Source organism: Lepisma saccharinum, chromosome 21 (assembly GCF_977018435.1).
Source record: "Lepisma saccharinum chromosome 21, izLepSacc3.1, whole genome shotgun sequence".
NCBI lineage: Eukaryota > Metazoa > Arthropoda > Insecta > Zygentoma > Lepismatidae > Lepisma > Lepisma saccharinum.
This window is the reverse complement of record NC_139249.1, coordinates 9,321,815-9,344,548: the sequence shown is the minus strand read 5'-3', so window position 1 is coordinate 9,344,548 and position 22,734 is coordinate 9,321,815. Positions and strand designations below refer to the sequence as shown.

The window sequence follows — 22,734 nt, the reverse complement described above, 5'->3', positions numbered from 1 at the left end:
ATGTATGGCCGACTGTACCATATCACTGCAGATTTTAAACTTTGACTGAGCAACAGTGCAAAAAATTATAATGGCATGTTTATTATTCTAATTTAATGGTACACGTGATACAGAAAACATACATTGCTCTCTATTTTCTTAAAATAAAGTAATGGAAATTTCAACATTTATTTAAAACAAAATTAGAACTGAAGTTGAAATTCAGGCACCTGAAAATCTTTAGGCAGCATGGCAACTGGGTGCCCTACATGTGTCAACCCCTGGTTCTAAAAGTCCATCAAATTTTATCATAGACAAATGGGGTCAACCAATGCCACAATTCTCATAAATTCTCAGTAAGTTATGTCGCGCAACACAAGGTGATTATAATGTATTACACACTAGCAAAAAAGTAGTGTTGTGTTGCCAACCTCTACTTAGTAGGCTACTGGTCTAGCATATGGATTTTCTTTACATTCCCCTTGCTGTTCTGTCTTGTTAAATTGTTGAACAGAGACACAAGGAAAGATTCATTCCATAGCAATGCTACATTTGGAAATTTACATTCTTGAGTAAATTGCCCTTTTCCTTTCAGATTGCGTCAAAATTGTACTTCCTGTAAAAGCCATAGCTTTTGTCATTGTTCATGGTTCTACTTCATATAAGTACATTCCACGCAAAGTGGTCCATGTAAATAACAAAATGAATCATCCAAAATAAAATAACAAGTTCACCTTGTGGACCTACAATCATGCTAAGTACAGTAAATCCTGGTTAATCAGGATTCCAATAAGCTGGATTTTGCTTCATCCGGAAAGGCAAAAGGCAAAGGGGGAAAAAAAAAGCAGAATGCAAGGTTTTAAATGTGGGTAGAAGTCAAGACAACTTCCCAAATAAATGGCAGTCAACCACTGATGAAATTCTGTTTCCCGCAGACTTTGTACTGTACTTATGACGGTTTGTAGTCATAATTTCCTTGGTGATGAAACGTGAGCCAGCTGCAGTAATATTCTGATGGTTGGAAAACTAACCTAACCTGTAAAGATTGCTTGTCCGTGCTGTGATTGCATACGTAACTCGGAGAAATTCCCGAGAGAGGGCAGCTGCTTACGGGGATAAATTGAGCTGGAAGCCAAAGTTACAAATTTAACCGCTAGAGATCGCTCTTTGTGTTAATTTAAAAAGGGAACAAATACTAGTTGAATTAGTATTAAACATTATTAAACTTTGTGTAGAAATTTCAGTTTATTCATTAGAAACTTAACTACCATCAAATATTTATTATTAAATTCGCGTGAATATTTTTTAATCTAATTGTCGCTCGATGAGGGACATTTTGACTAATCAGTTAGAAACAGTAGTGTTCGGAAACTCGGAGGCGGAAGTGATAAAAAAAAAAGGAAAAGGGGACATCAAATATCTAATATTCTAATAATAAGGTTTTAAAGATTGGATATAAGTATTTGTTAATTATGCCTTAACACACACGCACGCACTCCTGTCGTAGTTAGAAACCTGTGGATGTTAAAGTGATTTAAGTGTGAACGTGTGATAGTGTTTGGTCATCAGGTGTTCGGAAACTGCGTCAGGTGTGGAGGAAACAATGAACGCACTCAAAAAAATGGAGGTAAAAGTTGTGGGTCGACAAGAAAACGGCGCAACAGAATTGAGTGGTTTGGCACGGTAATGATCGAAAAAGGAGATCGAAAAAGTACTCGTGACCATCAAAATGGGAATCCAGATGGATTGTGGTGATTTAAGCAGTGAGTAACGACTGCAAGGACTGTGAAAGGTGACAGAGGAGAGTCCGCCCACGAGGTAAGGCCTTTGTTTTTCCAAGTGCAACGACGATCGAAAAGAGGAATCGACGTCGGGTGAAATTACTTTCATGTTTGTCGCGACGAAAGAATATAAAATAAACGCCACGTACTATTACTAATTATAGTACTAACTGTCAATCGTGTCATTCACGATACTGGTACGCATTATTAAGTTCAAATCCAGACGTGCATGTGGCTCAACGGAAGCCGCCATATTGACCAGAGAAAGGATATCCTTCGTCGAGGAAATTCACTTCAAGTAGATCGAAATTAAACTACGTATAAAATGTTCCGCAGTGAGTAACTGAAGAATCGGAACAGAAATCAGTATCATTTGTTCGTACGTTAAAGTGATGTCACGCATGCATTTCTTCGCGTTGTTCGAGCACGAACAATTGGCACCAAAGCTGTTGGGTTAGGGTAATGTCTAGTGCACGGACAGTTCAGATATAAATAGCTATTAAAAGGAACAATTGACTTTGGATACATATTGAAACCCACTTTCACGTGATATGAGGTCATTTGTAATTTTCAGTTTGTGCATGTATTGTGTAGTTAAGCTAGGTGCACCAGCTGGTCGGTCAGAACATAAAAATATGTTTGACATTTAAATATAACTTCAGTCTATTTATGAAAAAGAGGTACCTCAGGTGTTCTTTCTTTTGATGTCATTAGTACGTTGAAATTAACGTCATAATTGTTAAGTCGAGAATTAATTACACGCAAATTGTTTATTCGGTATCAAAAGTCTGTCACTTAAAATAATTGCAACTTTTGGTGTAAACTCGCATTCGTCACTAATTTGAATAAAGTATTGAACGTTCCTGTGAGTTGGATTTCACCCAGATACACATGAATGATGTCTAGTTTGTAAGTAGTGAATGTTTACTAACTATGAAACCTCTTTCAGGTGAGAGAGATGTCAGAATGTTTGTTTGGCATTAGGGACATGTATCCAGCGTGATATGGAACTTGTTATAATTCGTAAACCAAAGGTGTGTTGGTGAATTGACATATTCACGTCTTGCCACAAATTGATTTCTCAGATTTGTCAAGCATAACACAGGGAAAGGGCGCGAGTGCCAAGTAAGGGATTTTTAGTAACTACTTTGCGTTACTGCTTAATACAGGATGTTTTCCATCAGATTGGCTAATTTCTGAATTTCTTATTTTTCATTTTAAATCAGAGTCAATTTGAAACTTGATTGTACTATTTCTTTCTAGCAAGGATTGACTTATTGAGACCAAGCAATTGTCGCCGGCGCGACCGTACGGTAATTCTATGATGTGAGAGGGAATTGATAGTGAGAAAGTTAAGTTGGTTGGAATCTTGGATGTGGTAGATGTGGATGTGATAAGTAATCTCACAGAATAGATAGGCTTAGGCAACCCCGCTCAAGCGGACCGTATCATACTGTATAGTGTATTTAGGCCTATGCCCTTTAAATACACCATAATAAACGTGTTTTGTTGCTATAAACAAGTTTTAATGCACTTTCTACTGTTCTTGTAGGTTATTTCAGTTAATCCGGACTTTCATTAAACTGATTAACTTATCCCCCCATTAGTCCGGATTAACAAGGTTTTACTGTATACTTAAAAAATAGGCTGTATAACCTAGTTAATGATAAACTATGGGATGAGACAGATTAATTGGTACTCTATCGGTATCAAGCGATGTACATATATCGGTGTATCAGTTTATTGGTAAAATTGCCAATAATTTTACCGATCTCATATATTTTACAATTTAGTGCAATATTGCGCCATTTTGTTATGATTTTTGTGGATAAACAAATAATTTCCATTCTGTACTTGTTTTAAAGTAAATGTCGAAATATGCAGCTTCTCTTGCATTATTTATGAAACTAACAAAAAATGTCCAATGATGGGAGCGTTCTGAAACATTACAACATAAACTGTGTTTTTATGCTTGTAACAACCATAGACTACAAGAGAAATGATTCTTTTATATTGCAAAAGCTTGGTTCATCTGGTAACGGTTATTAAAGAGGTCAATGAACCATTTGGAATTCTATATCGGATCAGTAAATTTTATATCGGTGCTTTATCGGTACCAGCCTAAATTTCATATCAGCCCATTTCTACAAAAAATACAAATATGGTAAGATATGAAATATAATTTGAAGCAGCATGCAGTAAAAAATTCCTACTACATACTGGTTGGAATGTACATCATGGAAATTGTATCACATAAATACTTTAAATATAAATTTAAAAAATCAACAGACCCATTTATTATTAGCAATAAGTTATCAAATACAATAATCGTAACTATTAGATTTATTTTCAGTTTGTAAACCAGTGAAATAACAATCACCAGCACAACAACGAAAAGAAAGACAAAAAAAAGAATAAAATTTTAAGCAAGTCTCAACTTGAAAGTGATGAGTAGAAACATGCATATTTTGTTTTTGAAGGAAACACAAAATGTGAAATAATATGAGGCAATGTTCATTTTTCATGATTTGAAAGGTTACAGGTGCATTTTCCTACCAAGTTTTGGCACAAAATGATGTGAAATAAAATCTTAAACACAAAATTTGGAGTTTATTTACCTACATAACACTTTCTGGAGTTGAAATTATCCCGAGAGTTATGCAAATAACAGAAAATTGAATAATTCCTCTGTAAAAATTTGAGAAGCATAAATGGACTCCTTTATACAGGAATAAACTTAACACCCTACATAAGTGCGGCAGTATTAGAAAGGAAATGTTTTATTTTGTGTAATAAGTATAGTTTTCAAATCAAACTTGGGATTTTATTCACCACTTTTAACACCAAAAAAACATTTTATATACTGCATAAATATGTGGCCCTATCGATGAGTTAAAATAACCTGACAATGGAACCCACATTTGGTCAAATACTTAAGGAGAAATGATTAATGATGTCACACAACTTACCCACTTTATAAACTGGTTGTTTTTGTTATTGTTCTTTTAAGAATAAAATACTGTGCCATTTAGCTGTATGTTCAGTTGTTGAAGGATTTCCTAATGTCATGAGAAAAACCACAAGTATTTTATATTTTCCAATTGCAATCTTACCTATCATTTACGAGAGAAATTTGTAATGGAATCCTGCTTCTTGATGACAAGCGAGAACAAAACCGTGGTGGCAACAGCAGATCTTTTGACTAAGTTCAGTTGGCAATGACTTTTCAATTTGCATAAGAGTAAATGACAATTGTACCTTTGATATTTTACATTAAGTGAATGACTAGCGGACGGATTTTTATGTGATATCAAAGTACAAAATATGTACATAAATATGTAACAATAATTGATAAAATATGTACCTAAATATGTATTATCAAAAGCATATATAGCTAAATATGTAGTATCATAGAATATGTAAGAATTCTGCTAGATATTTATTTTATTTGAACATATTCAACGTAATTTTAAAGACGTAAGTTGTTCAAATCAAAATTTGTATCATATTTATAAACTCAAAAAGCACAGCAACGTGCACATATTTAAGAAACCAACTTTGTCAACTATTAATTACTTTTCACATCGCAAATTAATGTAGAATATGTAAATATGTACGAGAGCTCTTCATAACTTTCGAAACAAATTGTAAAAACAAGCGTCATCAGGAAGAACAATCGAATGAAAATGCATAGCTACTTTGGTACTTTTTTTACAAGGAAACATATTGTGTAACTCACTACGTACAGGAAACTAGCTTTCTTGTCCAACGATGCCAAGTTTCTAGGTTCCTTGCCTAAATCTAACAGTGAAACAAAAATATGTAACCAAAAAGGGGAGGGGAGAGAAACTCCAGCATCTTTCGATAAACAACAGTTCCAGTAATTTTTTTTCTTCAGCCTGTCTTTCGACTTGGCAGTCAATTTTAGGTGACCGTAAGCACTAAGCATCTCATTGATTAGAAAATATGACATCACATGGGATACAAATTTGCTTGTTGCTTGTTGCCTGTTGCTTCAGTATGAAAACAATGAACCTTAAATGAGTCTAACAGCGGGAGACAGATGAGGAAAAGGTAGTTTATGTTAAAAATTATATGCATCGCTACAAGTTCAGTGGTTGGCTGATGTTGCCCATCAGCCTAAATTATGGAATTGGAAACAATAATGATGATATTTCTGTTTGCATTTGGTAATTTACTACTGTTTCTTTCTGTTAATCACAATAAAAATGAATGAGAGATGCTTTGGTGAAATAAGGGCCATTCCATACCATTTCGACCAATTTTGAATTAATTTGTTGGCTCAGCATTTTTTTTTCAGGCTTGAGCTATGGTAGCTGTCGTTAGTGCATCTGACTACCATGCAGATCCCCGGCAGGGGAAAACCAACATTTTTTTTTCCACCTGTTCAAGTGGCTCCAGCGGGCACCCAACATCGTATAAAGTGGGTAACTGGAAGAAACTCTGGGGAGTAAAGACGACCAGAGGCGTGATCAAGAAAGTGTGGGGTCCTAACTCCACACCTCCTATATGCCTTCATGGCATGGTGCAAAGCACAGGGGAACACTTTACTTTACTTCTGCGTTTGAATCTGGCAGCCATTTCCAATCAGTGGAGTGAGACTATTTCAGAGTAAGCCTGAAAAAAAATGTTAATGTATGTTTTGAATACTTGAAAGATGTAGAAATAAATTATTAATATTTTTTACAATGATGAGGCAAAACGGGTTGGTCGAAATGGAGTGGAATGACCAATAAATGAAAGAACTAAAATAAGAAAACATTTGTAGACTGAAAATTTACCATACAAATATTAAAAATAGTTGTAAAAGAGGAAAATTATTCTTGTATGTATTGCACTCATTGTAGAATTATTTCTCTTGCAGTTTACTGTTTTTACAAGCACATATACACAATTTTTGATGTAACGTTTCAGAACACACATTGCCTTCATCAGATTTAGTTTGATTTCTTAGTTTCATTGACATTAAAAAACTTTAACAGAAATAAAAAGCAGTTATACAATGAATCTTGTCAGTAGTGTTACACATTGAAACATAATAACTTAACTGTGAAACAAGCAGGTTTTTTTTATTCTAAATGAAGAAGTTATCAAATTTTAATTATGAATAAAACATATTAACAGGTAATTCAAAATCACCTTCCTTTCTACAAAGATTTTTGATCTCTTCTGTGCGATTAAATTTCAAAGGTGGTGGCTTACCCCACTTATGAAAAAGAGAACTCCATAGCAATTCTACATTACCATTCTCGATATTTAATTTCTTCCAGTGTTAAATGGATTACTCTTTTTCATAAGTGGGGTAAGCCACCACCTTTGAAATTTTGATAACATCTTCATTTAGAACAACAAAAAAATGCTTGTTTCACAGTTGTTATGTCTCAACAAGTATTGACAAGATTCAGTCCATAACTGCTTTTTATTTTTGTTAAATTTATTCCATTGCTTTAACTTTAACATTAATCAAACCAACAATAAATGTCCAATGAAGAGAACATGTGTTCTCCTGAAATGTTACATCAAAAATTGTATTTGTACACTTGTAAGAACTGCAATAGAAATAATAGTTGGAATAGTAGGGTGGTAGTTCACCTCTGTTTTACATATAAATTTAAAAGAACTCATGCTTACTATAGGATTCTACAAGATATGAAGATTGATGGTTGAAATCTACACCTCTGTGTTGCCCACTGCCATACGGCCTTCCTCCTCTTCCGTGTCCTCTCATTTTATTGCGTTTGAACTTTTTCTTTGGTTTGCTTACTTGCTTCTCAGGGACTGGTTTGAGAGCTGGAGGCATTTCAGGAATCCTGACCACCTCTTGCGGTGGTTCCTCTGCTTGCATAATTACCCTTTGAAGGGCTCCATTGTTAGTATTCCCTGGGAGTGGTTTGTTCCAAGAAAGAGCTGTAAAGAAATATAACTTTGAATTATGCGGTAACAATATAACTCTGAACATATACCAGTGCCGAAACATACTGAAAAATCGTAACAATACATGCAATGTTTATTGACATTACCCACTGTTGAATGCCTTTGCTTATAATTTATATTCATTTTTGAGTGAGCTGGACTCCATGCGAAGTGGTTAGCACAGCACATTACAATGGCAGGGGTCCTAGGTTCGAATCCCAGCCTGTGCATGCATCTTTGTAAGTATCCCTTCATCAATTTCATTGTATCATCACTCATCCTCATCTTCGCGATTAGCCAAAAGTGGCAAAAAAGCAGTCAAATAAACCAAATCAATCAAAAAATCTTTTTTGGAGACAATTGTTAAATAAGAATGTCAGAGTTTCATTTTTTTAGCATCACATTTTTGCCACTTTTGGCCAATCACAATGAGGATGAGTAATAAGATGAAAGTGATGTCCAGGTTGGGACTCGAACCCATGAACTTCAGTGGCTAGTATACCCAGAATTTTAGCTCGAAAAATGTAGCTTAAGGTGCTTAAAATAGGCTACAAAAGTATGAAATTAGGGTCTGAAAATGAAAATGTAGACTCTACAGTTCATAGTACGATCTCAAAATGTAGATGCTTCCACTGTCAGATCATCCATGAAGACTCAAGCTGTGAACGGAAATCTTAACATGCCATTCAATGCTTCCGAACTCCACTGGATTTTTTTCAAAACTTTTGTTGAAATTGTGTTTTGCTTAATTTCCATTTGTAGAAGGCATTTCCCATAAGAAATCCTGTGAAAGCTAACCCTGCAACACAGGAATTTAAAAGTGTTTTATTGATTGCGAGTTCTTGTTGCATTGAGGAGAATATTGCCATTGTGGAATCTACTAAAATAACCCTAAAGTGCTCTCAGTTCCTAAACTGATACAGAACAACACACTCTTGCTTAGATTGATTGATTTTGTTCATTTCAATTATTTTTTCTGCCACTTTTGGCTAATTGTGAAGATGAGGATGAGTAATGATATGATGAAATTAATGAAAGGGCAATAACACCCACGACCTGGCTGGGATTCGAACCTGGGATCCCTGGTATTGTAGAGGACTGTGATAACCAGTCCACAATGAGGCCAGCACACTCTTATTTAGATCCTACAATGTGTGCCAGCTCGATGGGTGAACATGTTCAGTGTTGACTTTCGATCTTGCTACCAATATTCCAAGATTAAAATCCTGGTGTGGGCATCGGTGTTCTTTGAGAGTTTTCCTTCACCAATTTCATCCAATCATCAGATTCTCATTGTTGTTCTTAGCCAAAAATGGCACAACAGCAATGCTGAATAACAAAAAATACAATTAAAAATGATCCTACATTGTGAAATGTGACCTGAAAATCATTATCTTAAAAATATGTGCAAAATGTGTTTCTTTCATTCTCTAGCATGTTGTTTCTATCATCACAATTGATTGAGTTGGTGTTTTAAGTCCACTTTATGCTAAACGGGACTGGACCTACAGTTTAAAGTGGGATCCGAACCACTATGTGCCTACACTGGGTATCGAACCCGGGACCCCTTGATTACAAGGAAACGATTGGGGAGGCCTTTCTATCATCACAATCAACAAAATGCATTCAATTTCATGTAAGTAGCTTGCATTCTTTCAATAGTATGATTAGCGAGCGATTCATGCAAGCTGACGGAGGTATGGAATTACCCACAATTTTACCAAACCGTGGAACCTATACAGGAACAACAACTATGCCTGTTTTCAGCTACACAAGAAACCTCACTCACCCTGATGAACCATTGAAATGTAAGAGAGGAGTTGGGGAATGGAGGGTGACATGGAAAGCAGCAAATTGTATCACTCCTACATACACCAGCGTGACAAGAGACCTTCTCACAGTAATTGCTTTCCTTTGCATACACTGCACCATGTGCAAAATTATTTTAATTATAACTTTAATTTAATGATATACTTACCAATCCCATCGCACTGCTGCCCTTATTTGAACACTATAGTATGGATAGATCAATATGAAAACTGAATCAATACCAAAAAAAAGTAATTATAAAATTTACAGATATTCCAACAAACTAATATAAATTGAAAATTTTACGTGTATTATAGGGCTGGTTCATTAAACTCTTAAATAAATTAATGTAATCACGTGATTCCAACTTATTTTATGCTTGAAAAAGTTATTGTGTTCTTGACACTTAATTTTACGAAATCGGAGAAAGTATATACCATTATGTTTACGAACAGAATAACAAATTAGCAGAATTTTTCATTAATTCTAGGCTAGTTGCAGATATAGCAGATTGGCAAAATTATCATTAAACCAACATGCCTTTAACAGCGAATATAGATGTGTTCCATTCCTACATGGTAAAAATTTGCTGTAGTTTAACATTCATATGTAGTAATATCTATTTCAGTTATTTTACATTTCTCTTATACATCTTAGATTAAATAGCCATAATGAGAATGAATAATGAACTGATAAATTATTTTTATCTTTCCAGTTCAGTCTCTTGGATTACTCACAACAATGAGGATTAATGATACACCGATGGAATAAATGTAATATACCCTTGTTTTAAGAAGGGTTCATATCTAGAAGCTCTGGATTCATAGGACATTTATCAGTACATTGGTCACTTCACTATGATGGTCGGCAGCTGATGAAATGGATGAAGCAACAGATACGCAGGATTCATCAGTGTCTTGTTTCAAATTATCCAGAGATTTCAATACGAGGGACATAATGAAAGTAATGAGCAACAATTTTTCAAAAATCAGAATCCATCAATACATGCAAACGAAGTAAATCATTGCAAAATACAGACTATACTGAACGCAACAAGGTAGTGTGACATAATTAGCTTCAATCGCATGATGTTTCAAAATGGCTGGCAGTGATGTTTCGTTTCTGCAGCATGCTGCGATTGAATTTCTTGTTAAAGAGAGAATTCCTGCTGCTGAAATTCACAATAGACTTCAACATGATAGAAGATGAGAAGAACATTTTAAAGATGGAAACACTAGCATCAAAAAGATCAGCCTCGGAGAGGTTGCCCATGAACTGCCTCCATGGAACGCAACATGGAAAGAGTTGACATCATCATTAAAGAAGACAGATGGGTCACTGTGGATACTTGCAGCAATACTTGAGATAGGACACAGTGCAGTGCAGGAAATGATCAAAAGGTTAAGCTATTGAAAAATTTGTTGCTACTGGGTTCCACGTTTATTGACTGCAGACAATAAAGTGCAGCAGAAAAAAAAACACAAATTAAGAATTTCTTCAGGGATATCGCAATGAAGGCGATGATTTTTTATTGGCTGGTGATGAAAGCTGTTTCCTTCATTATGCACCGGAAACAAAAAACAAAGCAAAGACAGTATGCTGGCAAAAGTATGGCCACCGTCTTCTCGGATTCAGGGGTGCATTCTGGTTGAATTTCTTGAACCTGGGGAAAGCATAAATGCTTGCCGTTATATCCAAACACTTCTCCGTTGTGAACTGCAGGATAAACATCCTGTTAGAAGAAAATCATCCAACCCTATATTGCACGCCTGCCTGCACTCTGCTCAATTCACCATGGAGGAAATTGGAAAAATGGGGTGGGAACTTCTGCCTCACCCTCCCTACAGTCCTGACATTGCACCCTCCGACAATCATATGCTTGATTTTGTGAATCTGCGAGCAGCTGGAATGGCGTTCTAAGGGTGTAAGGGCATTTTCAAGCTTTCAGAAAGGTGGGGAAAATGTGTGCAAAGAAATAAAACCAAAATTCTCTGTTTATGAAAAACTGTTGCTCATTACTTTCAGTATGCCCCTCGTATAAGATATAATTACAAATTAAGTTATCTGTCATTTCATAAAAAAATCTTCTGTCGCCACATGATACCAGTGAAGAATTAATGAAAATTGCTCATCTGAAAGGTATCTGGTATTAGATTACACCTTAATGGAAGAATACCAGAACTTGTAACTCACCAACATGTGTAAGAAGCAGATTGGTCGTGTGTCGCATGGCAGTAGGTAACCAATGAATGCCATCCTTTGCTCTCCTGTAATAAAATCAATTATTACTTTGGCTGTAATTAATACATACATTGTGTAACAGCACATTTTAGAGAAAGACCATGCATTTACAGACAGTCTACAGCTTGAATCACAATATTTTTCAATAAACAACATTTTGCAATAAATATTTTCGTCAACAGAATTGCAAAGAACCTCTACTGAATGCTCTTATCTTGAATTCTAATTAGAAATTATGAGTATACTACTATTTCATCACATCCGCAAAAATATACATTACAAGGGGAAGTCGTTAATTTCATATTATCACTATTAGTAATTAGCCATGGGACAAGACATCTCTAATCTGTGAAACGCTGGGTCTTTCACGTTTCCAGAGAAGGCTACACTTTCCTACAAGCAGCTAGCAACAGCTACTTGGAATTACGTACTAACAGCACCAAGCCTGACCTGCCTAACCTAATAACTAGGGCTCGGAAGTTAATGAAAAGAAAAATATCTTTTCTTCTGAGCCTTGAACACAATGCTAAACTTAATAGTAGCCAGTTTCACTTCAATTAGAACCAGAAAACATTGGTTTTATTTTGCAATTTTATTTCATTTTTAACACTTTTTGAGGCCATTTTCCAGTATATTTTGCAGTTTTTATGCATTTTTAAGATTTTTTTGCTCCTTCTCTCTCTCTCCCTGATGTTTCATGAATTTTAAATGCATTTGCTAGCATAACTTTCATATTTATATTTGTTGCATTATATATAATATACGAGGGCTATTTTTTTTTCAACCTCCGATAGGGCATGAAATCAAAACCAAAGTGAATAGCAAAATGGGTTTATTGACAAATGTTACGTACACGTATCATCTACTTTTCAAGTAAGCCCAAGGAGATTCAAGACATTTATCTTTCCGATGCACCAGCTTTTCAATACCCTCTGCAAAAAAAGGGCCGCCTGTCTGTTGAGCCGTCTGCATGGTGTGCTGAAGCTCCTCGTTGGTGTGGAAGCGCCATCCTCCCAACCACTTCTTCATCGCCGCGAAAAGGTGGAAGTCACTCGGCACCAGGGGTGAACAAACACTTCCCAGTGGAATCGTTGAAGAAGGTCTTGGGTGGATGCAGCAACATGTTGTCGGGAATTGTCATGAAGCAAGACAATGCCTGAAGACAGCATGCCTCTCAGTTTGTTCTGGATGGCTCTGTGTAGTCTGCGTAATGTATCACAGTATGCAGCCACATTGATTGTGGTCGTCGGCTCCATAAAGTCAACCAGTAACACACCTCGCACTTGGCGGGAGAGTCTATTGTAGCAGACATCTCTACGCGCCCGTCGTTCAGCTTCAACTGAAGCGTTGGCCTTGCCAGTAATGGTGGTAGTGGCAGGGGACACACCAATCACGCTGCGTGACACCCCGCTTCCTAGCACTTCACGGCATTCATCCGAACAGGTCCCATTCAGGAGACGCAGCAGGTACTGCACTGGGAAGCATCAGGGCGCCAGAGAATCTGCCGCCTTCGACCTGATATGACAGATAATGTCATATGGCACATTTAAGATGCTACATTTGTACAGTTGGGGAAAAATTTCAAGTAATCTGTGCACGTCCATTAGTTCTACTTACACGTAATTCGAGAATTGACGAGGAACGGAATATAACAGCTGTAAAATATACTTCTACTCACCTTAATTTTAGTCTTGTCACACTTGAATCTTGTCTCACTTAAAAGTTACGATAACGATAAAGTTATAGTCCATTTAATCTTCAGGTCTTTGGTACAAGTGTTGATCATTTATATTATTGTATATATTGATCATGCAAAAATCTGCCGCCAAAAGTTTGCTATTGCCTTATGCACAGGGACATTTCGATGTCGCAGTGAGTGCACGCATGGGCAAATTGCATTGATGGTGTTTCAAAATAGATCTTACAGGGTGTTACACCCGAATCCTTTGCATGAACAATGCAAGAAGGTTTAATTAACTGTTTAGTACAAAAGGATCCTTAAATCATATTATAACGGTACCATAATGAGTACCATTATAATATAAGAATAAAATAATTCTATCAGTTAAAATTTATGATTTGAGTTCGTATTTGGTGGTTTATATTTGCCCAAAATTAAATTTACATCACTTTGGCTTTGTTCTTGTTGAAGTACATATCTAAACTTTAAGCATTTAAAATATTTTTATAACTTAGCGATGTAATTTGGTTTGTGATGTATCAGGAATGTACTTACCGTAGACTGCCAATTTATGCAAAATCGCACATAACTTTGGTTTCAACAGGTTTTACTTGATCATTCATAAGTATATTGGTACGAACATGTATTTAATATGTATTACTAACACGTACGATCCATTTGAAATATGTTTTGGTAGAATTTCGTCGATAATATTAAGATTTGTTACAATGAGCACCTTGAAGAGTAATCCTAAAATTATAAAGTTGTGAAACATAGCCAACTCTCATAGAGGGAAAAATCTAAGATGTGCGTAAAAAACCTTTTTCCCACCAAATTGTAAAACTTAAAATAACCTTTAATGGTAAAATGAAAATACGTAAACAAGTAATAGAGTATTGTAATATCTGTTTTATTGTATCAACTTTGTTTTACAATCATTTTCATGTATTATATCTGTACAATCCTATAATTGTCACTTGAAAAATAATAACAAGTTTGTATTCTGTGCATATAGTTGTAACAGTGTGAGTTTGGATACACTGCATCATCTCAAAGATCGCTGACTCAGAGGATGGAGTCGTTACATTTTACAGAGACTTAAATTGGGTCTATTTTTCTGATAAAAACAAGATTTATCCGTGAAACATGATAATTTTGTGGAAATAAGTATCTTGTTTGTCTTTCGAGTATAAAAAATGCCGTAATGAGCAGATAAGGTCCAAAGGACATTAAAATAGTGACCTGTCGGAAAGACGTAAATTGGCCGCCATCTTATCTTACTAAGGACTTTTCAGATAAGTATTTTCAGATTGCATATAGCCATAAAAATGCAAGATATAAGTTATTAATGTGGACACTTATCTTTTATTTTGAATTCTGAAGAATCTACAGAACTTTGTAATCACATGTGGTGAATTTCTCTGGCTTCTAACTTGTAAAAAGTGAAACGAGTTATCTCGTAAAAATTGACGTAATGTGAAAGATATTACTGGTCATCAGAATATGAAAGGAAATCCGGTTTAAATGCGAAAAGGAACAGAATGAAAATATAAAGAGTGATATTGAAAGGGCAATGTCCTAATTTATGAAATATATATGTATACTGAATAATATGTAAAAGTGAATGCTTCGATGTGGTTAATTTTCTTTTAATACATTGTTCGTTTATAATTGCTTTCTGATAATTTTATTTCTTACTCAAAAGTTAATACCATAATTGGGTTAGTAATTAAATACTTATGAAAATTTTAAACTTGAACTTCTGGTAACATATGATGTAAACAAAAAATCAATTTTCATTAATTCCTTTCAAAAAGTGATCTCGACTTGATGTCAGTTTGCCGAGGAAAGAATGTCGATCGATCATAATATGTATGCTAATGCGCAATGGTATAACAATGAAAATGGTTGGTTTAACTAGGAAATTCGTGCTGTGCACAAAAACAGAAGGTGGTGAAGAAAGGGGAGTGTGCAAGATGGCGGTCGAGTAGTACTGCGTAGCAAGTATATGGGTGGAAGAAGAATGCTTGAATTTTAGCCTTCTCATGCCTGCTTGGCGACAAAGGAAATGTGATATACCTTTAAGAACTAAAGAGGAACATTCGCAGTACGTGGAATTCCGTTACCTGTGGTCCGGATATTGGATTTATGAAGGGAAATAACTATGCACATGTGTGGTGACTTGTCATTTCCGGGACTTCAAAGGTAAGCTGTTGTTTGCAATATATATATGCATGAGCTCATGTCATCGAACAAAGGGTAGATCTACCTAGATTGTACTGATCGTTTATAGCATGCTTTCGTACGAATCGTGTGTTCCAAGATCGTTGCGATTCTCATGGTGCTTTGCATATGGAGGATGACGTCATCAATATCAGAATTGGAGTTGTCACAAAAAACAAACTCGCATCTTGTTTAAAACTTTGTAGAGAGTTGAAGTTGAATCATGAAGATATAAGGATATTCTCACAGTCAAAGAGTGATATCGGTTCTATTAATACTTAATGATAAAGCTTGACATTTGTAATAATGTCGATCATATTGTACGCTCATGTTTATTTGCAATGTTGATTTCTCAAGGTCAAGAGAATCAGTTGTTTAGGTGCTAATAAACTGCATTGTGCTCCAACAAGTAATAATAATGAGCTATTAACTATATTTATTTCCGAAGGATATCTTTGTGGTGTGCTATTTCAGAACTGGACTGAATTCTGATTGAAATTTCATATTGCCAGTACAAGGGTGTGTAAAAATTGTCATGATTAAGTTAAGGGTGTGTTCTTAACATGTTCGAGCCACATATTTGGGTGACGTCGAAATGAGGCAATTTTGCATAGTATATTCAGGTGCAATAAAGGTCCCGGGTTCGATCCCCGGCCGGTTCAAATCCGGGAACTTTTCTAACGATGGAAGCGGCCCCGGCGCCTACCCAGCGTCGAATAACATGGGTACCTGGGGGAAACCCTGGGGGGTAAAGGCGGTCAGGGGCGTGATGCTGATCACATCACCCCCACTCACGACCGGATCAAGAAAGTGTGGGGCGTTACCCCCACACCCCCTATACGCCTTCATGGCGTGGTGCTATGCACAGGGGATCACTTTACTTTTTTTTTATATTCAGGTGATAGTATTTGGCAAGTTTATCGGTTTGAGCAGGAGCGACCTACTTGGTATACATGTATTGCAAACTAATTTAAAATACATTTGGTTTAATTTGATTAATTTTGGGGTTGTTATTCCTCTCCAGCTCAACTTAACTCACTTGTGTTTCAGTTTTTCCAGGATGAACTAACTCTTTTAAGAGCAGAGGCCATGAAGTTTGAGACACTCCTAATTCCATACACCTTCGTACAAACTAGTTTCTTATAAACTAGGCATTTCTAGACACCAAACTTCCAACATTACTTGCGTGAAATTTTGCGGAAGTGCGAAATTTCTCAATTTCACATAAGTAATTTTAAACTGCATTTAACACATCCATCGTGAATTCTAAAAACATATTCTACTAATGCAAAATATCAAACCCTTCAAAATCTCTACAACATAGTAAACAAAATACCTGTGAATCTGCATTCGCAAGTTGAAATGCAAATCCAGCACATCATATCCATGGGCAATCACAACCTGTTTAGCGTACAGGTTTGCCTCCATCACCTCAAATCTCAAAGTGTGTGTGAGGAACTCAATCTGTAAATAATGAAAGATCATATGACACAAAGTGATATTACATTATTCATCAAGTTGGAACAAAACAAAATTTCTTATTTGCATGACTGATTTACAAAATGTTACAGGCAATTATATTTGATGTTTACATAAATATTTTTTTTTATAAAATAATTTTTACACTTAATTTTGCTGAAACAATGCAAATGAAGTAAAAATAACTCCCCCCCACCTTCTATCTTTTCTTTCCTTTGAGTAAAATATTATGAACACAAATAGAGAAGTGTCAATATTAGACGATGTAGTAAAGCATGTCAATAATAGATATTATCTTAAAATTAAAGTGCTAGTGAAAATGGTACAATGCATATTTTTTGTGTTGGGTAAGTTACTCAAAAGAGTAACATATTACAGATACCATTACTTACTTAAAGAGTAATGCTTTACCAGTACCATTGCTTTGCTTCCAAAGTACTTTGTTACTGTGTTGTACAATAATGACATACAACTGTTTACACAAGTACTGCATCTATTCCCTGTTGTGCACAATTTCCAAATTCAACTTTACGCACACAAGTTTGAAACAATACAAGAAAGTATATTTTATAGTGACAAATAAATCCTCCAGTTCTGAATTTGTCAAAGTAATGAAAGGTAACAAAGTATAATTACAATCTTACTAATACAAGTAACACATTGCTATACGACGAACGCTTTTAGAAGTGATATCGGGTGGGGCCACGCAGAGGGTGTGCGTGGCAATCAACCAATGGCAGGAGTGCAACGTTGTACAGTTAGGAGACTGCAGTGCGGAAGTTAAAAGCCGTGTTCTGTATTTTTCTTGTGTGCAAGAAGTTTTCATAAAACTCACCACTTTAAGGTTCATCAGAAGATGGGGAAAGACATTTTGAACCTGACTGTCCAAATCCCATGAATTTCCGTCGCCTACATCCGGAGTTATCGTTCCTTGAAGAAACAAGGGAAACACCTTTCATTTCCTTCCGCCTGTTTTTTTCGTTGCCACCGTGCTGACGTAGCTGAGTTGTTGTGTCTAGGGAAAACTGTGGGTGTTAAATTCGCCTCAATATAAACAATGAACCTTCATTGTTCTGGGCGTTCTCGAACATTGAAAGTCTGGGTCAGTTTGAGTTCAGCGTATTCGTAGCAAGGCCGGTGAGAAATTATTCGCTTATCGTTCACTCGTGCGCCACAAAGAACAGTTTGTGAAAAGATTAAAGACAGCCCTTTCATGCGATAGTGTGTGTTCCGTGTGTTCTTTTTATTTTAAATAATATCACTCTCAAAACCTGCACCAGTAGTACAGGCACCAAGGGTGCAAAATCTAATCATTAACCTCCAGGAGAGTGTCTCGGAAATGAGTGAAATCAGTGACACGGAGACCGAGGAAGACGACGAGAGCGGTGATGATGACCTGGCAGTTCCTCTACAATAAATACCTTCAGCTTCTTTCAGGTATGGGTTTCTCGTATATGCTACAGTGACGTGATATTATAATCCTGTGTAGAAATATTCACTATATTATTTCACTGTACTCATATATACTGTACATGCATTATCAAAATAATGGACACATCGCGAATTTGCTGTCCTTCCCTTGCGGTAGCCGTTAGTTTGGCAACAGCGTAGTAGCACTGGCTGGGTATTGGCCGAACTCATGTTCCTTCTAAAAGCGTGTGCCGTATAACTTAAGCATTTAAAAAGTAACACATTATTTACTTTCACTAATTTTGAAACCTTGTCAATTAAAACTTACAAATCAAAAGCAATGAATAGATTTCTTTGGCATTAACTCAGGGGTTCAAAGCATGAGTGGCATAACTCCATTTAAGAACAGCTTTGAGTAAAAGGCATATTTAAATAACTTAGTGCTATGTTTAGCTGCTGGAGCACGAACATAGTGGTGCTTCTATGAGCAAGAACTTACGAGATACTTACTTCTAGCACTGAAATGTTGATACTTCACAGTTGTGTATGTAACTCCATTTCCACGAAAAGTGAAGTTATGCCACTTGTCTGAACTAGGGATGGCCAAATCTGAATAATTTTGTACCTAGATTTCAAATATCTGGGATATTCATTCCAGATATGTGGATTATCCATCAGATATCTGTGTCTGGATTATCCATATATCTGAATTATCTGGATATCTGATATTCAGATTATCCAAAAAGTATGCATATCCAAATGTGTGCATTATCCAGACAGTTTTATTGTTATCCATTTTACGGGCTAACCACATATTCTTTTATACAGTGGATCCTCGATTTTACGTTTTTTTACGTTTTTCAGGGGACCAAGCTGAAAAAAACTTAAAATGCGGGAAAATGTAAAATCAATGAAAATGTTACAACATTTTGCTATGTTAGGACCATCAAGATTGAATGTAAGATGCGGGAAAATGTAATATTGAGGAAATTAAAATTGGGGTTCCACTGTATGTCATGTTCATATTTCACGGTATGGATTTTCTACAAATTTTTAATCAAATCTGTACTATCCAGACATCCAAATTATCTGGATATTCTGATTATCCGTTGCATCCAAAACGGATATCAAATAATTTGAAATCAGGATATCCTTTTATCTGGATTTTGTCGCCATCCCTATTCTGAACTCCTCAAATAGCTTTACTAGGGACAAAATTTGAAAAATTATTACAAATGTAATCCTCACTTGCAGCAGCATCTGTTTCTCTCCTTGTTATTAACACATTCAGATTGCATTTCCTGGAAAACACCTGACCAAACTGGTTTAAGTGGCTTTCAGGTAAGCAGTTTGTTTGCAAGGAAACCATGCCAAGTAGGCACTGAAAATTCCAGTTTTAGGATTGTGATATCGCATGAGCTGCAAGTGATTTTATCAGGGTAGTTGAAAATTAAGTATCCTTTGTTTCTTGAAGAGACCTACTAGAAGGTTTACTATAACCTAAAATAGAGCAACACAAGGTGTCTTACTAGTGTTTGTCATTTGCCATTACTGACACCTACAAAGCACCAATTATGTTACAGTCCTGGCTCAATAAGACTGTGTAAAGCTAAATTTCAGTTCATTCTGACCTCAAATAACGTAACAAGGACCAATAAGGAAATTATCAGCTCGGGGATAGCAAGTCTCTCCCCCACTCATTTCGAGAACTGTATATACACAGTCAAATTCATAGCCAAAGAGTAGTAAACAAGATTCTATCTGTCCGAACTGCAGCATCTGGGTAGCAACGGAGGTTTGAGCCAGTAATGTTCCCTGGACGAGTTTTTCCAGAAGCAGGGAATTTTGAACACAAAATTACAAAAGGGGAAGAATTAATTAAAATTACTGATAAACAGGGGCACACATTTATGATTAATAACAAAAGATAAAGATTTCGGTACAAAAACTGGGCATGTTGATGGATCAAAAGTGGTATATAAAATGGCATTTCTGTCTTCAAACGGTGCATGTAACTGAACTTATTACACAAAATACCCATTTCCCAATAGCACATTTATGTAGTAATCAGCGTATTCAGTTTATTCCTGTGTAAATGAGTCCATTTTTGCTTCTCAAAAATTTACGGCAGAATTTATCAATTCTCTGTGCTTTGCATAAGTCACAGGATAATTCTGGTCTCACGAAGTGTCATGTTGGTAAATAAACTCTAAATTTCGAGTTTTACACTTTGATTCACATTTTGCATCATTTTGTAACAAAACATGGTGGAAAATTGCACCTCACACCTTTCAAAAACATGAAAAATGAACATTACAGCATGATATTTTATATTTCGCATTTTAGTCAAAATGAAATATGCATGCCTCTACTGATACATCATATTGGGGGTAGACAAATACAGGGCACCCAGTTGTCATGGTGCCTGAATTTTCAAATTCAGTTCTAATTTTTTTATTAAATTATGTATTTTAAGTTCACTTATGGCAATTTCTATTATGATTTTTTCAACTAACGAGCACAGTGTGTGTTTTTTAATGTGTGTCTATTTTCTGTATCACATGTATAATTAAATCAGAATAGTAAACATGCCTTTTTTTTGCACTGTTGCTCAGTCGAATTTTAAAAATCTCCGGTGATATGTTCGAGTCAGTCATATGTTAGAATGTATTGCATAGTTATTCATGCTGCTACCGGCTGAGCCTTCTTCAGGAAGGCTGCTCTGGCACAAGAATTAATTACTTTTAATCCAATCTTGTATTAATTAATAAATTAAATCTGAGAAAAAGAGGCTGGTGAATGAAGTACCTTTACTTTTGTCTACCCCTGCATCAAACACACATCTCAAAAAGCAAAAAAATTATGAAAGATGATCAATTGTGATAAAAGGACAACCACTTGTGTCATTTTCAAAGAAAGGACTTTTATGAATGAATGATGCCACTTACCTGTTTTATTATGAACCCTCCTCTGCATCCTCGTGAGATTGGAAGGGTAGTTGCCCAAATAACAAGGGTGTGCTCAGGCAAACAAGCATTCAGGAGTTTCATCAACTTCTGCAGATTATCCTTGTAATCGTGGACCCCAGAGAATCCCCACCTAGAAAATTTGGTTATTAACGTCTACTTGTAAATCTTACATGACGATACCATTATAGTGTACATCCTTGAATTTTGTGTATATTTCAGTGCAACCTAAATTTATGTTGCTCATGGGACTAAGGTGAAGAAACTTAGAATGCAAAATGTGAAATCCAGAAGGAAAAAAAATTGTAGTGCATTGTTTTTAGGACTTACAAGATTGAACAGGGTTGCTTCGATTTTTTGATTATGAAATTAACTGACATTTCCAGGTTTTCCAGTCCAAAAATGAAATTTTTCCAGGCATATTTATCATCACAATTTTTGCTTTTGAACCTTGTGTTTTTCAATTAAATATATAATCCATTAATTATTATGAATATTCACTTTCACAACTTTTGTTTAGCAAATGTCATTCTACACTACACACACAAGAACACGTGAAAAATCGAAGAGTGGAAATGTAAAATTACGATCGGCATTAAATGTATTGGGTACTACAATCACGTGCATCTAGCCTTCCGGCTAAGGTAACAGAGGTACATTATTTCACCATAACAGATACCCACAATATAAAAAAACAGAAAAAGTTTAGTAACCATTCACAATTTTTCATTTTGTGGCAGATTTATAATGTTGTAGAAAATGCTGCTTTTTTTTTTTTTTGCTTACATTTGTAAGTACATAGCTTCTGGCGAAATTTTTATTGCATATAGGAATTCTATAGGAAATACCAAGAAGACTAAGATCTATAAAATAATAGACTATAACCTCATCTTCACCATCCTTTCCAATAATTATGATCATATTGTCAATGTACTTTAGTTATAAATCAGATATCTGGACTGCAAGTTTTTGAAAGAAAAAAGTTTCTAAACTGAATATTTTTTGGGAGTGGAATCACAAAAACCAAATCCAGAAGTGGAAGTGAACTGCTTGTTCATTTTGCAACTTTTTCTCTTGCAGACTGTGACGGTTGATATACATTATATAAATATCATCCCGCCACAGTCACTCTCTTCTCTTGACATACGAGAGTGAAACATGCCACGCGCCAAATAAGTCACTGATGGTTACGTAATGTATCAAGTTGTGCAGCTTCTCGATAGAGGCCGTT

At 35.7% G+C, this 22,734-nt stretch overlaps 1 protein-coding gene across 4 annotated transcripts in view; it reads right to left on the bottom strand.

Annotated features, from left to right (window-relative positions):
• The window catches only part of LOC146004015 (PC-esterase domain-containing protein 1A-like), a 58,340-nt gene that overhangs the window by 13,593 nt on the left and 22,013 nt on the right, over window positions 1-22,734 (bottom strand). For 3 of the 4 annotated variants that reach the window (XM_083142576.1, XM_083142578.1, XM_083142577.1), the window contains exons 6-9: window positions 21,486-21,636; window positions 16,985-17,112; window positions 11,697-11,770; window positions 7,413-7,688 (exon numbers count right to left, since the gene is read on the bottom strand). In XM_083142576.1, the coding sequence (XP_082998702.1) occupies window positions 7,413-7,688; window positions 11,697-11,770; window positions 16,985-17,112; window positions 21,486-21,636 (629 nt within the window). The remainder of the gene's footprint in view (window positions 1-7,412; window positions 7,689-11,696; window positions 11,771-16,984; window positions 17,113-21,485; window positions 21,637-22,734) is intronic. The other variant, XM_083142579.1, reaches the window with a different exon arrangement.